Source organism: Thermobia domestica, chromosome 6 (genome assembly GCF_964235325.1).
Source record: "Thermobia domestica chromosome 6, izTheDome1.hap1.1, whole genome shotgun sequence".
Lineage (NCBI taxonomy): Eukaryota > Metazoa > Arthropoda > Insecta > Zygentoma > Lepismatidae > Thermobia > Thermobia domestica.
The window spans coordinates 230,074,304-230,092,803 of NC_137459.1; the positions used below are offsets into that span (position 1 = coordinate 230,074,304).

An 18,500-nucleotide genomic window follows, 5' to 3' on the forward strand; every position below is an offset into this window, starting at 1 on the left:
AGAGTCATGTATCCAGGGTGCGAATTGGCGGGGGGGATGCCAGGGATTCCCCCCCCTGACAAAAATCTTTCCCACCCTGGGGAAGAAAAATTTTATCCCTGGCAGGGATAACTTTTTCCCCTTCTGGAGTATTTTTAAATGGACATAAAGATAAGATAGAAAAAGGGAACAATTCTTACTTTGCGTAGCTAACCTAAATATTACTTGAGTGAAAATTTATGAAAGATCTCACATCTCAACTGTTTTGTACTTGTTAGTATATATATATATATAATGTGTGTGTGTGTGGGAGGACTGGGTGCGCATATGGGTGAAATTTATCCCCCCCTGGGAATTTTTTTCAATTCGCACACTGCATGTATCACCTCCCGACGTTTGTCGGATTAATTTAGTACCACCCTGTATGTATCGTGACACGTCATGGGTACATATGACTAGTTGACCGAGTTTCATTAATATTTGACTGAATTTTTGTAGATTCTCTTTTCAATGTTAACACATTCTTAACAAATATTCTTTTTTTTTGTCTTTTCAGCTTGATTATAGTGCTCTTCATCAAGTGCTACTAGAAAGTGACATAACTCTACACATTCTTATGAATGACGAATTTGTTTATGAGAAGGCAAGGATTGCCGAAAAATTTTTTGGTACGTTGAGTAAGATGAACTTTTGAACATCATAGGTGATTTAGACTCATGTGAAAGGAAAACATATATATATGGTTTCTATGATAGCCGTCTTTATCTTACAGTAGAAAATACCTTTTGTGTTACAGCGAATAATATTGAGCCCCATAATTTTGTCTAATTTTAATTCGCGCAGGTGGCTGAAAGATGCTTACTTTCTGAAATAGAAGAATATCCCAATTTTTATTCTTTTTATATCCAAAAGGTTCAAATGAAATAATGATAGTAGTTTCCTCCGTGGTGAAATTACCAAAATTTGTAGTATTCAATCTCTGATGCTGAAAGCCACAAGGGAATGTATCATATTTACGGTAATCAATATGTTCGTATCATATTTACGTTAAACCCATTCCGTAAGTTTTAGTAATGTTGATTTTCTTTTTCTTCTTGTTATTTTCTGACCCCAGATGTACAGTTTTGAGTATTTCACCAACCATTTTTTGCAACTAATGGTTGGAACTCTGTAATGTGTACAACATATCGCATGTAATGCACAAAAAACACTGCTGTGATAGGATAAATGATATCGCTGATCACGAAATAGAAAAATAATAAAATATTTTTTCCAGACATTTAGGTAACAATTTAATATATGTTGCAATTAGCGTTGTAAATGGTAATGTCTTCAACTTGCTCCCCCCCCCCAAAAAAAAAAACAGTTCCGCCATCTTAATCTAAATAAAAGTTTTAATTCGATGCTGTTCTGAGAATCGCTCTGAGAGAGGAACTACTAGGTTTTCTAGTAATTATTTTTGATATTGTTGAAGGTGGTCCCAAGTAGTAAAGTAATATTCTTCTAATTTTCGTCGAATATTAAAATCAAATATTCGGAACGTACTAGGAGTTGGTCAGTTTGCGCAGTTATATAATGTTCAGAGAATGAGGAAAACTAATATCCAGCCAGCATTCGGGGAAAGTTTACCGTCCGTAAACGCCCAAATGTCAGGATAACTTTGCATATAAACTACGAAGCGCATCCCAGTGTCACAGGTTTATGGTTCCTGGAAATTTTTATTCCCCTATCAGTTTCTGGTTATTTCAAATTCAAAGTGGGATGTCACATTATAAATTGGTATCATTGCACGTCATCACGATCCCAAGTCAAAAGGGCAACAGGAGAAGAGCACGAGTCAATCAATCAATCAAAATAATAACTTTTCTCTTCCACATAGGTAGAGATGGGCTTCTACCATATGTTGCTATTTTGCCCATGGCTTCTCTCTTGAATGGCAAGATGAATATCGAAACAAGTCACACTAGAATTCTATTCCTGGTGATTTTTGAGTGCGTTGCCGATGTTGTGTGATGCCGATGTTCGTGAAATCCTCTTTTTGGCAAGTGGTCCTGTACCTGGGCTGGTTATGTCTTCTGGCGTTGACCTTATTGCTATACACTAATATCCGAGGGGAGTACCGAAGCAGGAAGCACATGGTATTTAGTTCAGAAACATTGAGTGTGAATTAAGTTAAATGTTGGATGTGTTATTTACTTGTTGCGAATATGTTGATAATTGTGCATCTAGGTGATGTCAGGTGTAGAGTGGTCGGAAGTACTTGGTGCTGAAACGTTCTTCTTTGTAGTGTTAGTGAGATTAGTTCAGTTAATGTAAAGATTGCCTTTGGTTGTGCTAAGGATATTAAGTTGCTTACGGAAGAACTTGTGGGTGACTTTTGTGATGGTTTGGTGAAGTATTTTCTGTTTCTGTGAGTCGGTGATTGTAGATAGGATGGACGTTGCCCATATGAGAATGCATTCGGTGGTGTTGTCAATGGCTTTGTAGATCTTGGCATCTATTTCTGCGTCGTGGATTTCTGATTCGGATGATTCTGTTTCCTCTTTTTTCCTGTTTCTTCGTTTTCTTTTTCTTCCATAGATCCTGTTACTTGGTCTGGCAAGGACCGGAATCTGGGAGCGGTGGAAATTCAAACTGGTTGAGGAGGTTGGGTATGGTCTGTCTGAGTGGATTGTTGCGTGGCCTCTGAGGACAATCACTGCTACCCGGTCGATGTCCGACTCTTTTGCAGGTGGCACAGAACCATCGGTTGATTGGTTTGTTGCAGGGCGTGCTATGGCTCTCTCCACATCGGAAGCAAACTTTTTGACGTGTGCAGGTCTGGTGCGATGGCCGTAGCCGTAACAATTACAACATGGCGTGCATCTTGTTGTGGATCGTGACGCTTCTGCTTTGTACAGCTTGTCATGAATACAAATGCCGTCAGCAATGAGTTTGTTGACAATGGCAAAACTAGTTGTGAAAAGCCGGATCAGGGGGAGTGGTCCTGTAGAATTCTTGATTCGAGTGATATTGCAGAAGTTCACATTTTTTCTTGTCAAGATCATCTTCAATGGCTGTGATATTCATGTTCACATCGACGCCCTTGATCACACATATATAGGTGTGTCTTCTAGAATTTCTGTTCGATTGCTGTCCGAGAGGAGGTAACTTGCCATCAGCTCCGTCTATGTCTTCTTGGGTAGAGATGGTCGTTACTCTGACTTCCGGTCCAAAATCTCGTGGTGAGAACTTCTTAGTGAAAGCTTCGATGGCTTCTTGTGTTTGAATAATGATGTGAAAGCCTTCTCCGTTGTGTGTTGGTTGGCCAGGCAGATATCGACGGTATTGTGGTATGCCATCCTTGATATGATTGAAGAAAACATCTGGTTCATAAAAATGGGCAGCAAGGTTAATAAGGACATAATGACAAGTGGGTAAGGCGGGAGATTCAGAGGAATTGTTTGAGAAATCTGTCTTGGAATTATTAGGGATACGAGTAGAGGTTGGGTCTTTGGAAGTGCTACAAGTATTCTTCTCTGTGTTTGAAGGAAGGGAACATGATTCTGATTCTGTGTTTGCTGTATTACTGTCTGTTTTCTTGTGTGTGGTTGGTCCTTGTTCGCTTTTGCAGCACCATGATGGCTGAGTTCACTAAACACACTGTTCGCTGTACGCGGTTGTTCTTCTCGAATGTGAATTGCGCGTCCAACAAACAACAACAAACTTAATAACTTTTCTCTGCCAGAACAGTACGAGTCAAAAGGCCCTGGCTAAAATGGCCTCGTATCAAAAGGGCTAGAGTCAAAGCGGCCCCGCCTAAGAAGTTCGATGCTGAAAAAGGTCCTGTGCGAACAAAAGGGCATAGGTGAAAAGGGTGAGTGTTGTGTCAAAGGAGCCTGAGACCAAAGTAATTAAAGCACATATAAGTAAAAATGAAATCAGAAAAAGAAAAGAGAGAAAGATTTGTAATATGTGGATAATACCTATATTATTTGTGTTGAAAGTATTTACATGTGGCATGTCCCGCTTTTGTTGTTTTAGGAATGTTTCCTTTCAGTTTAGTACTCTCCGTGGAACTGAATTAATGTTCGAAGAAATAACCGATATGTGTTATTTAGTATATTTAATTTTACTCTACAGAAATGGTGATCGTGCTCTCAACCACCGAAGTTGAACAGATTCCACCAAAAGACAGTTGGGAGCAAGTAGTACATCTGAAACAATTCGTACTCACTGCAGATCATAAGTTGTATCATAAATAGGGTATTGTTTATAAAGTGGGATATGGAACAAATTGTGGAAACTATATTAGGTGATAATTCCTTAAATGGATCAGAAGAACAAATTTTTTATGCATTAGGAAATTAAAACGCGGATTTTAAAATACTTTGTCAGTACGGAGAGCTGTTGGAAAAAATAACTTCGAAATTTATCTTAGGGGTCGTAAGACATCATGAAGCATATATGTACGAAGAGTCACATTCCGTAATGGTTTGCGTCAACACAACGCAATATCCAATTTTTGATTTGCTGTAATAGTTATAGCAATTTTCATTTTCAAAACCGGAAATAGATCACATATCTTCGAAACAGTTCGAGATATTGCAAAATATGTTTTGTTTTAAATCTCCCTTCCTCAAGAAGTTAACCCTTGTATTTTATTAAGTAATATACACGTACAAAATTTCAAACCCCTAGGATCAATATAACCCTCTACAAATAAAATACTGAACAAAAAACTGTCAGCATCTTTTAAAATGTACAAAATATTGCAAAAACAACCTCAAAATTGAGCCCTTGTGGCCAAAACGTATCATGAAACATGTATGTAGTAAGTCTCAATTCCCTACTACAACCTGACTCCCAAACTGTAAGTAGGCCAATATTTGAAAACTAGTAGAGATATCGCCCAAATAATTGACGAAATACCCCCTTTATAGTATCACCCTGTCGATTTGATCAAGTTGAATACATGTATCAAGTTTCAATTTTGTACAACAATTTTAACCCGCTATGATTTTGCTTAATTTCGACCAGGAAATCGTGGTATGAGGCAAGTAAAGGAGGGAACTAACTAATTTACACAAACCTGGAGAGCTCGCTTGCAAACAAGTTCGAGATCAGCGTGATCTTTCAATGCAAATAAAATATATATTGTCCATATAATGTTTTTTTTCTTGTTTTTTCCTGTATATGCACTTTTGATACTTTGATCTAAGGCCCAACGAGTTTATTATACTTATAGAGAACAAAATGCGTTTTCACCAAACTAAAATTTGCGCGCTGAGTTTGTTGCCATCTCATCTTTTGAAAAGATCATTCTACAAATCTGAAGTAAAGGACAAACGCTTATTTTCCTTTCGCATCTGGGAAATATTCGATAGTATCACCCTGTCGATTTGATCAAGTTGAATACATGTATCAAGTTTCAATTTTGTACAACAATTTTAACCCGCTATGATTTTGCTTAATTTCGACCAGGAAATCGTGGTATGAGGCAAGTAAAGGAGGGAACTAACTAATTTACACAAACCTGGAGAGCTCGCTTGCAAACAAGTTCGAGATCAGCGTGATCTTTCAATGCAAATAAAATATATATTGTCCACATAATGTTTTTTTTTTTCTTGTTTTTTCCTGTATATGCACTTTTGATACTTTGATCTAAGGCCCAACGAGTTTATTATACTTATAGAGAACAAAATGCGTTTTCACCAAACTAAAATTTGCGCGCTGAGTTTGTTGCCATCTCATCTTTTGAAAAGATCATTCTACAAATCTGAAGTAAAGGACAAACGCTTATTTTCCTTTCGCATCTGGGAAATATTCGATAGTTCAGTGTAAGTGTGGAGCGGAGACACTGAAATAAATTCTTATTCTTTTCTGCAACTGTCTGAAGATAATTACGTCCTCTGTGGGGGAAGAGATGAATTATATTATTATTATTATTATTATTATTATTATTATTATTATTATTATTATTATTATTATTATTATTATTATTATTATTATTATTATTATTATTACTGAGAAGGGATTTTAGTTTGAACAACGAATGAGTTTACTTATAGGACAATTTTATGTTGAAGTATTTATTTATTTATAGCGCATTGTTCATTCTGTTGGTATTAATCATCCATTGATGGCAAATGTAACTGCTACTAAAGGGTTACGTCCTCTCTCTGGGCAAGTGATCTGATGAAAACAAGTACAAACAGAAATAACATTAGTTGTACAATGCGATATAAGCAAAACCACTCGTGCAAAATAGAACAAGTACATCCAAAAATGTTGAAATAGATCAATGTGTATTAACATATATAATAAATAAACGCTCTATGATACTGAACTCTGGAAGTAATATACATCATGAGGAAGTTACGAAGAAGGAATAAGCGAGAAAATGAAAGTATTTAGTGAAAAGGATATATAAGAGTATATGTTGAATATAATTACAATTGTGATAATTACTTTAGCATGATTGATGAGATGGATGTGCATTATATCCCACAACACGTTGAAATGGTTAATAGTAACTAATGCATGTTAGGCTCCTCTCTTGGGGCGGCTCATGCCTGATGTAGGCACGGGGTGCCAACATTATTGGTGAGGAAGCACAGTGCAGCTATGGAAAAAGATGAGGGACGGCATGATGAATGATTTGACGTTGAAAGAATGCGATGAAAGTGATCCACAGGGAGGTTGCGTACATGAAGTGTGATCAATATACTTAATGGTGTAGGATAATATTTGAAAGTGGAATCCTGCTCAGAGTCTATGAAAATTGTCTCCAGAAAAATATATTTATTAAGTTCTAGACATTTGGTTATATACAGCTTACGTAAAAATGGAATATGTTCTACATGTGGTGGAAAGTCCATTCGATTGTACAGATCTCCGTTAGGATATTATAATTTGGTGCGCTATGCTAAGCGTACTGTATGATACTCCATAATTTCGAATCTATTGTAGAATCTAGCTTGTGATGGCGACCAAGCAATATGGCTAAATGTAAAATTGCTGCGCATGAACTCCTTGTAAGTGTTAATTAAAAAGCAATCTTGTGTTTAGCCCCCAATGCTGTCCTACGAGCCTACGAAGCAATTGCAGCTTTTTTTAAACTTTAAGTGCAAGTAACTGGAAATGAGCAGTACGTTGTAATTGAAGGACTGACCGAGAGAGGAGGCCAAGCCATAGAAACTAAATTCCGAGAAATTGAAGGGTAAAGTTTAGGACAAATAACTACAAATTTTCCCCTGTGAAGATGGTTCTTGTATTTGTGCATACCACTCTACAGATATCTATGCAACTTTTAACCTGTAATACATGATGTAAAGTGTGTTCTATTAAGAGTAATAAACGAATATTACTAATGTAAAGGAAATACTTTGCAGTGATGATATCTAACACTGGTTAATATACCCTAAATAAATTAGGTTAGGCTAGATTTCTAATCTAACCTAACCTAACCAAATCGTCCGTGTTGTGATTTGATTTCAGATTTCAGTAGAATGGGTGGTACATGGATGGAATATATGGCATCATCTTTATCAAATCACGGTACTTCAGATTGTTGATCTTTCTACCGTCAGGATACAGCACGTGCAAACTATCCAACAGAGGCCATAGGTCATCCGCAGCGGACACAATACATTTGTGTTCTGTGCCTGGGTGTATCTGGAACACACGGATTTTATTCCACAACTCAACAGATGAGTAGGTGCACTTAACCAAGATGAACCCAGATTCAGTAGCAGATACTCTGACAGCCGTCACTTTTCGCATTTTCATTTTACTGCCTGTTTCATCCACGGTGTCTTTGAGGAACACTTTGCAAATACACTGTGCATCTTTCATATCAGATGACATTTGTATTACATGAAATGGATCATGCACTCCTCGTTTCCACTGTTCCGCATTAAGCACACGTTTACGACCTTTTGTTGCCGTTGTGTTTGGTAGCGTGCTATCAGGCTCCGCAATCTTTGCTTACAAACAGATGTGTCTTCTGAGTGGTCTTTCTAGATGGACTGTGGTTTGACCTCCTCTCAGGACACGACTTATTGTGCCGTAAACCGTCACATATTTTCATTCCTATTTGTGATGACACAGGGAACAAATCACACACACACTTAGTTCGGAAACTGATAGGCAAATGACAGCAAAATGCATTTCCACTATAATATCATTTTTCGTTAGCGTGTGGTTTGTCTCCCTCTCTCGGTCGAAATGAATTGGCTCTAGTGGCTGTGTGTATTTTTCTGCATTGAGGTCCCAAGTTATCGATGTGTGTTTCAGTGTATGTGCGTTATACAGAATTTTAAGTACATTCATACTCTTGAACTCACTTCTGAGTCTCTTGATAGACCCAATATTTCTGTAAGCCTCGATTTAGATGAATATCGAATGAGAGATTTGATCTTGTAGACACACGAAAAACAGTTATACATTGAACCTTTTGGAGCTGTATGCTTTTTATGTTATATGCAAATTTAGAGTGGATGTCCTTTCTTGTATAAGTGCACTTCCCAGTATTCAAAGGCAGTTTGTTTATTTTGCACTAATTAGAAAGGGTATTAATGTTATTTTGCAAACTGATGTAGTACGTCTTCGAACGTATGACACGGCTAAATTTTAAAACTAGTTGCAAGTAACTGCTTTCGTGACTTCATTACATCAAGTAAATCATTAATATGTCACAAAAAATAGCAAAGGTCCTACAGTAGGTTTGAACCTTGCAGAACACCTGAATGAACTGCAAATCAGAAACCAGTACATATCTGTATCGTACACGATGTCTGCATTTACGAAGATATGACGATAGTAACTAATGTAGAACATGTGAAAAATCAAAAGTTACAAGCATACTAACGAGAATATAATGATTTATGACATCTGCGAACGCTTTACTGAGGTCCGTATAAATTGTGTCTACTTGATTTTTCTTTCGATGGCATCTTTGACCTCTTCCACTTCAACATTAGTAAATATTGACTGATTAAGCAAATCAGAATTAGTATGATTTGATAATGTCTCAGGGCCATACTCAGATTTCTTATACAAGACATGAAAGTGCTGAATAAATTGATTAGCAATATCTATTTCGGTATTTAATTTGCGTCTTTTAGACGTTACAGTACTGCTATCAGAATTACATTTTTCTTTTTTATGCAAATTCAAAAGAATTTTGATTTTACAAGAATAATGAATTCGCAGTTATTTATGTATCTATCGTAAGTGCTTGAAATTTCTCGTTTGGTTACAGGTCTCATTTCTTTAAATTATTTAAATTATAGTTAATATCCGCGATCCCTTGTCTCCATATTCTTCTATGATAGTCTTTAGTCTTTATTAATTTTATTATTTTAGTCGTAATAGTGCAGTCAACGTACGCAAAAAAGACACTTTATCTTGAACAAATTGCAATAGAAATGAAACATGCACACAAAACGATGCTGATCACATTCTAAGCAAACCTGAAAAAGTCCTCAAGAATATTCAATCTGGAAGGTCGTTAAATCCAATATGGCCGCCGTTGTTGGTCAATTCCGACAGATATAATAATAAACGGAGTAATTATGTGACTTTGTAACAAAATTACAGGCTCAACATCCTTGATAAGAGTTGTTCACCATTATATGTCCTTTCGAATGAGGAATTGAACATACCTCTATTATACAGGGTGTCTCAAAAGTCCTCTGATGTAAGGTAACTCTGTTATTATCAGGGTTACATCAAAATGTAAGAGTATGATGTTTTCAATATAAAGTGAATGAATTTTTAAAATCGGACGAGCCGTTCGTGCTGTACATTCTTTATGCTCCCAATGTTAAATGAAAATCCAACGTTCCCATTTACCGAGAGGTGGTTAAATAATGTAAGAGTATGATGAATGAGGATATGTTTGAAATGGGGGCTGGTTATCGACACGTTAGCGTAAAAGACAGTAACTTCATTCACTTATATTGTGGGTCCCGGTAAATGTCAACGTGGCATTTTCATTTAACATTGGACGTATAAAGAGTGTATAGCGCAAACGAGTCGTCCAATTAAAAAAAAAATCCTTCACTTTATACTGAAAACATATTTGGAGACGATTTTCTCTCTTGCATTTTGTTGTAACTCTGATAACAACAGTGCTAGCGTGTGTCAGGGGACTTTTGAGATACCCTGTACTTTATTCATTAGCTACACATAGTAGGCCCTTTATGTTTCTTCTTGTAAGTGTAAATGTAAATCTGTTTGTGGTTATTGTTTTCGAATGACTGAATGATTGAACACTGAACTGTAACTGATGATTTTAATTTTATTTATCTCAGAATGAATGCCAAGGAATTCAGAAATCGAGTGAATTATATGCAGCTGCACTGACAGCTGAACCTGGAAGAAAGTTCATCAAGAATACCGAAGGAAGTATGTGAATTTCAGTCAAATCAAGAATAAATCGCTATCTAGAATACCGTCCGATGAAGAGACATCTACAGGTCTTCTGCTTTCAAATTCGCCAGAATTTAATTTTGGTCTTAATTGTTTGTTTCTTTCTGAGCCTGATATATATGACGGTAAGTGGAAGAATCACTGTCTAATTCCATTAAAAGATAATATTTTTCAAGAAACAATAGAACGCAATGATGGTTTGGTCATGACTGTAAGAAGTTGTATTGAATATGCCAGAGATTGGTTTGTGGAAGACGAACTGTACCACACTACTTGTAGTGTAAATTTTAGAACAGGAAAGGAGATTCCAGGAAAGACTAGGAAGCGGATGTTATCAGGTGAATACGAACCGAAGAAAATGACAGGCCCATGCAGACTGAAAGAGTTAATGCTTTCTTGCGAGTAGTTAAGTATTTATGGATGAACGATGACCTCAGGTTACCATATGTGATTTATTAAAGATTATGGAACAGGAACTGTGCTATTCAGAAGAGCAAACGTACTCTGTCAGATACATGAAAGCTAAACTATTGGAATTATTTGCGGAAGGAATTACTATAACTGAAATAAACGATGAAGCAGAGTTGTTACTTTTAAAGAGACATCTGCTAGAATCCGTCAAGTGAGGAGAAGATCAGAAAAGATACTGCATCTCAGAATATGAATAGCAGTGACGGTACAGGGCGTCCAATAGAAAGCGGGAACCAAAAACATGGTGCATCTGCAAGCCCAAAACAACCTGTAATATAGCTTGCATCAGTTTTGGTAGAGTTAACTGGATTATATACTGATCCAAGTAAGCTATTTTGTTTTCAGTGTGTGCAACTGTATCGATCTCTTTTAGAAATCCTCTTAACACCTCAGGAAAAATGACAAAGCACTTTGAAGATTGTACCTGTCAGTGGAAGGGTAGTACTATTTTAATATTTCAATGGACCTTATTGCACACTTTTATTAACTTTGCTGCAGTTTGCACTAAGCTCAACTCAACCTCCACAGTACCTTTTCTGATGTTCACTTCACAAAAGTCTTGAGAATTCTAGCAGATGTCTCTTTGAAAGTAACAACTCTACTTCACCGTTTATTTCAGTTATAGTAATTCCTTCCGCAAATAATTCAAATAGTTTAGCTTTCATGTCTGACAGAGTACGTTTGCTCTTCTGAATAGCACAGTTCCTGTTCCATAATCTTTAATAAATCACATATGGTAACCTGCTGTCATCGTTCATCCCCAAATACTTAACTACTCGCAATAAAGCATTATCTCTTTCAGTCTTTATGGCCTGCCATTTTCTTCGGTTCGTATTCAGCTGATGACCCCGCTTCCTAGTCTTTCCTGGAATCTCCTTTCCTGTTCTAAAATTTACACTACAAATAGTCTGGTACAGTGCGTCTTTCGCAAACAAATCTCTGGCATATTCAATATAACTTTTTTACAGTCATGATCCAATCATCATTGCGTTCTATAGTTTCTTGAAAAATATTAGCTTTTAATGGAATTAGACAGTGATCCTTCCACTTACCGTCATATATATCAGGCTCACCACAAAACAAACAGTTAAGACCAAAATTAAATGCTGGCGAATTTGAAAGCAGAAGACTTGCAGATGTCTCTTCATCGGACGGTATTCTAGATTGCGTATTATTCTTGATTTGACTGAAATGTACTTACATACTTCCTTTGGTATTCTTGATGAACTATCTTCTCGAATCGGCTGTCAGTTAAGCTTCATATAATTCACTCGCTTTCTGAATTCCTTGGCATTCATTCTGAGATAAATAAAATTAAAATCATCAGTTACAGTTCAGTGTTCAACCATTCAGTCATTTGAAAACAATAACCACAAAAATGCAGTTAATGAGGTTTGCGAAACCTGCATTGAATATCTATGAAAATGGAGTGTATCGTTTCTTACTTTTTCAATATTCAACTGGATGCTGTTGAAGGACATCCCCAGGTAGAATATAGTGTTGCTTGGAATACGGACAAAATCTCGCGGCCAAAACCTCGCGTGGCCAAAACCTCGCCGCCCAAAATCTCGCGGGACAAAATCTCGCCGGGACAAAACCTCGCGTGGCCAAAACCTCGCCGCCCAAAACCTCGCCACCCAAAACCTCGCCGCCCAAAACCTCGCCACCCAAAACCTCGCGTGGCCAAAACCTCGCCGCCCAAAATCTCGCGGGACAAAATCTCGCCGGGACAAAATCTCGCCGGGACAAAACCTCGCGTGGCCAAAACCTCGCGAATATAGAACATTCTACATTGAAGAAATCGTTGTGAAGAGGTTTTATCCTGACGACATTTCTTCCCAGACGACACTACGTCTCGCTTAATTTAGACCAGGCGAGACTCTGTGTCGCGAGATCATTTCAACGAGGTTTTGGTCAGGCGAGATTTTGGGTATGGCGATATTTTGGAACGCGAGATTTTGGAAGACGAGGTTTTGGCAAGGCGAGGTTTTGGCCCGCGAGATTTTGGGCAGCGAGGTTTTGGTCAGGCGGGGTTTTGGCCAGGCGAGATTTTGTCCCGCGAGGTTTTGGGCGGCGAGGTTTTGGCCAGGCGAGGTTTCGGGCCGGCGAGATTTTGGGCCACGAGGTTTTGGGAGGCAAGGTTTTGGCCAGGCGAGGTTTTGGTCCGCGAGGTTGTCGCCGCGAGTTTCTGGCCGCGAGGTTTTGTACCCAAACCAGTGTTGCTTACTTCAAGGAGAAAGATATTGAAATAAATGATTCTTTGGTTTTCGATCAAATGGCTTCGTTGAAGGATTTTGTTAGTAATTACATAAATGAGTGGAGCGAGGAAAGAAAAAGCAATCCACTAACATGAGAAGTGAGTTTGTTTTTTCCAAACCCGTACTAGGTCTGAAAAGAAATCTGAAGTTTTAAAGATATGCCAATATGTGTTTGCGATCCTTGCCCATAATGGCAATACTGAAAGAATATCTTCGTTCTTGAACATGCAATGGACAGACGAAACAGGATGTGAGTGGAGACCCTTTCTGCAATTCTTCAAGTACTATATAACTTCAAAATGGACTGTTGTGACTTTTATAACTTTGTATTAGAAAAGAAGGAAATTTTAAAGATGTCTAGGACAACAGCTAAATATTCTCATGAATATACCTCAGGTTCTCATATTACTAATTGATAAGTGTTTCATATATTTTAGTAATGTTTTCAAATACTTCATTATTTTATATTTCCATTTTTGTTAGTTGTTGATAGCTACTTGTTATTTAATTAATTCCACAACCTTTTCAATACGTTTGAAAACAAAAAAAGTGTAAATTTGCCCTTTTTTATGAGAGATACAAAAAGAGAGAGAACGGAGAGGCTAAAATCATATATTTACGGGAGAAACCTATCCAAAAATAAAATGTGTCCCGTTCACCCTAGTTGACGATTTGGTCACCCTACACTAGACTCTTGCTAATCCTACCGTCAGTAGTCCAACCTCATATTTCTCCTCTGCTGCATGACGTCGCAAGAATCTGTCAACGGTTAGATTTGTTTATACTACAACTGCAGATTAATACATATAGTACTATTGTGGCTTCCATTTATTGTTGATTGTAAAGCGTTTGTACGACAAAGCATCCATTGTTCGAGCATCTTCATGGTGTGAGACATTATTCATATTCTATACAAACTCAAGGCCTAAGTTTTTTCTACTTTTTTCTATGTTAATATATGTGTTTTTAGATTTAAGAAAATATAGTATTGTATGCATTAAACTATATTTCAAAGTCTTCCCATTATACTCATTCCTCTTTGCAAGGAAAGGCCACATTAGAGAGTCTAGTGCACATGGTGCTTTTGGAAATTTATTTACAATACGAACTTAAGTTGAGCATATGTTCCTGATAGGGATGGACGGTTCATGGAAACGTAAACCGTGGTTTCGGTTTGCCACTTAAACTAGTTTGGAACAGTTAACCGGAACTGAACCGAACCGTTCTCAAACCGAACCATACCTTTCCCAAACCGAACTGTTAACAGAACGAATTCAACCGAACCAAACCGTTCACAAATCGAAATGTTCCCAAACTGTAAAGTTCAGAAACTGAACTGAATAGAACTGTCGTCAACTCGAGCCAAAGGGTTTGAAACATGGTTTCGTTTACTATCGGCTAACCAAAATTTGGCGAACCCCATCAAAGCGAATTCAGCTGTGTCCAAATGAAGCTGAATTTAATCTTTATTTCACCCGTAACCTACAAGCAGTTAGCAGATTTGTGTATAATAAAATGATTTTACGTGTCGAAACTTTTTACCTATAAACACGTTATATTGGATCATTCTGGATCACAACATTATTGAATTTTGTATTAAATATTGTACTGTTACGTAATACAAGTTGGGGTAATACAAGTTGTTAAATTTTAGGTAGTTTTAGTACTCATTTAAAGAGTATAACTGTAGTATTTCCATTGTGCAACTTTTTCCGCTAGAATATGATTTAGTACTATTAAAGTAAAATAGTTCCCAACTACTTCAGTCGATTATCTTGTGCATATGATTCTCATAAAATATCAACAGGTAAGGAACCAGTCAGTCTTTACTCAAAAATACTTATCTTTACATTTCCCTTAAGTATTATATCAGGTAACCAAGAACGTTCCTGCTGTTTTCATCAAATACGGTCCACAAAAATCTTAAACACCCATTTTATTGTTCGAAATAACTACCATTGACTTCAATGACATGTTCCCAACGAGTCACAAGCTTCTAAATGTCCTTTTAGAAAAAAGAATCATCTTTTTTGGAGTCCAAACATTGATAAAGCTTTTGTGACGTCGTGTTTTCGAAACTGCTGTTGACCCACGTAGTTATCCATGGTCAAGAGCTGGTGATAGTGCGATGGGGTGATATCCGGAAAACAGGGTGGATAAAACAGAACTTCCGAGCCCAATGTTTCGATCAGCTCTTTGGTCGCTTTAGCCATATGAGGTTTGGCAAGATCGTGGAGGAGGAGAACTCTTTTGTTGACCAGTGCTGGCTACTTCTGAAGCAATGCAGCTGAAACTCATTGCAATTGTGACAAGTAGACCTCAGCTGTCATGGTTTTACGCTTTCTAGATATTCATAGTGGGCTATGCCAGCGCCGGTCCACCAAATATATAACATTACCTTCTTTTGATGAATGTTCGGCTTAGTAGCCAATGAGACCGAACCAGAAGTCGACCGATGATATTTCCTCTTCTGGTTATCATACATGATCAATTTTTCACCACATGTCAAATTTGATCCAGGAACGAGATTATATTATGTCGCGATAGCAACGACAAGCAGATTGGTTTAACCGTTGCGCATGTTTCCCTCAGACAGGACATGAGCAACCCACTTGCTTAGCTTTAATGTTATCCCAAGGTTATGAAAATATGATTGAAAGATTTCGTCAAATACTGCAATCCTGTGTGAACCTGCCTATCAAGTTTGATGAGGATTTCGCGTGTTTTCCTCTTCCAGCTGGACTTTGTCGATGGTAGATGAACAACCAACGCGATGCTTGTTTTCAAGTCTCTTGTCTCCGGAAGAAAAGCGGCTGAACCACTTTTTAGCAGTCCGTTCACTCACTGAAGTCTTTCCAAACTCGAAGCATATTCTTCTCTCCAATTTTGTTTCCTAATGTGTACTCGTAAAGCAAAATAGGCCTCAAAATCTACCTTTCAAAAACATGCTCTTCCGAGATTGCGCTTCCTAGAAATCGATAGTGAAACGTGCTATGCACTGAACAACTCTCTATAGAATAAGGTTTGAAAGGAATGTGAACATATAATGTCATCAGAGTCAATTTGACCTCACTAATGTAATAAAAGTAACTGTTCTCAAAATCCGCATGAACTTTATTTGTTCCCTGATAATATGGCATCATGATATAATCCCCATACAGGCCATAAAGTATGGGTTCCCCAGTCATTTCAGGATGAGTTTAGTGTTTCATTCTAAACGTAGGTTCCATGGAATAGAATCCACCCTTCAAGTAATTCCTCCCTTTCCACAGTATCTCTCCTAAATATGCCCTTGCCGTAAAGTTGTCTTCCAACTGATTTAAGTATTTTACTCCAATTTCCAAAGCATCAGTAAAAGTACCAACACAGTATGAACCCTCAATTGGTTCAGTAGTATCAAAATAATTTTACATCTGAATAAAATTATACTGAAAATCATAACATTACAGCCTTATTATAATCTCTGGGTAGACGGTTTCTAATAACGGAAACTTCATTTCCATCGATTTCCAATATTGGATTGAAACCGAACAAAACAGTCCTCAAACAGTTCTTAAACGGAACAGAACCTTTCCCAAACCGTAACGAATTGTTTCCAAACCGAACTGGTTTGAAGACCAAACCGATTGATTTGGTTTAGAAAACAAACCGAACTGGTTTGAAGTCCAAACCGATAGATTTGGTTTAGAAAACAAACCGAACCGAAACTGGTTAACCGGTTTTTGGAACACTGCTACTTCGTGATATTACGTGAATACCGAAATCAAAAAAAGTAACTTTAGTTAACTCTTTACAGAGGGTGCATCCTAACAAAATCCAGCAGTTTAATAAATACAGGAAGGAAGCCAAACGAAAAATAATATAGAAACAAAGATTCCCCAAAGTAGACAATTAACAATGGAAGGTGTCTGCTAGAAAATGCTGAAAGTGAATGATAAGGTTGACAGGGCTATTATTGACTGGATAATTAATTCTTTTGAACCGCCAAAGACATCATGTCACAACCGCGTACTAGACTGCTTGATAAGAACTTTGAAATGCAACTATTATTCAAAACGAATTTAAAATTGCAATTTAATCAGGTTAGAATAACAGTGTCCGCTGTCGGGTCTCTGACTTGCATTGTAAGGGCGCTGAATCTGTAGGGGCGAGCACAATTCACAGTCACAGAGACAATAGTTTAGACAAATGCATATTCAGTGTCGGCATACCTATAATGTACAGAGTGCTTCCTTTATTGAGTCATATATCATGGTCAGGTTTATGTAATCTATTTTACCACTACCATATTATTATTTGTCGCTTGTATAAGTCAGTTTCTTAAACATTCTTTCTTACTTATTATGCTTTCTTGTACAGTAATATATTTTATTGTAAAATATCAATTTTTATGCTGTATCGTCCTCAATATGCACTATTATAAATATTTTTAGTTATTAAATCATCAGACAGTGTTATTTGTAATTTTCCTTATGTTGAGAATGAAGTTGAGCTAGCTCAAATAAAAATTTAGCGTGAGGTAAGCGCGCTCCTTTTAAAAACCTTAAGTTTGAGCTTGAGTTAACTCACTTTTTACCCTGTGAGTTTAAGCTGAGCTAGGCTCGTTTCAAAAGTGAGCGTTTCAACCATGATAATAACTATTTGTTACTTTTAGGAGATACCAGGTATATTTATTTTACAATAATTGTCGAACTTTAGTATTTCTTACTTTTTCCACACACAGGATTAGATGCTAAAACATCTTATACGAAAAGGGACATCAAACTTCTTGTTGGAGATTCTGACCTTCGTAGACAAATTAAATTGCCCAAGCTAAAGCTTGGTTATTGCACACCACTTGCTTTAGAAACAAATGGTAAGTATATGAATTCATTATATTTTAAACTAAGTCGAAAAATACATGTTAATCTAAATTGTTGTAATTTACATGATTATAAAAAAAGGCATTTATTGATAATTTTAAATGAGGCATAGAGCAAAGTAAGTTAACTCCTTCAACCTCTAATGCATTTGTCGCAACATATTATATTTATAATTTTATATTATAGCTGGATAGTTTGTTAAATAAATAATATTCATCTACTATTAGAAAACAGTAAATCATTTTTCATTCATTTCAACAAAGAAGTTGATCTTAATTATAAAGGTAAAGAATGATTTGCTGTTCTTTCACTGAAGAAGTAGATCGACACATCAACATACAGGGTGTTCCAAAACAACACCGACAACGTTTGGGAGGTGATTCCTGTGAGATAAGACAAAAAGTATAAACCAACCTGGGTACACAAATGCTTCTTTTAGGAGTTATAAACTGCCCAAAACATGAAAAAAAATGAAATCTTAAGGTCTATAGCTCCAAAACTATTGGACCTACCG

The 18,500-nt window shown here is 37.0% G+C and overlaps 1 protein-coding gene across 2 annotated transcripts in view; it reads left to right on the plus strand.

The window, feature by feature from the left end:
- The window catches only part of Apoltp (Apolipoprotein lipid transfer particle), a 6,186,292-nt gene that overhangs the window by 6,030,330 nt on the left and 137,462 nt on the right, over positions 1-18,500 (plus strand). For both annotated transcript variants that reach the window (XM_081762641.1, XM_081762640.1), the window contains 2 exons: positions 536-647; positions 17,848-17,979. In XM_081762641.1, the coding sequence (XP_081618767.1) occupies positions 536-647; positions 17,848-17,979 (244 nt within the window). The remainder of the gene's footprint in view (positions 1-535; positions 648-17,847; positions 17,980-18,500) is intronic.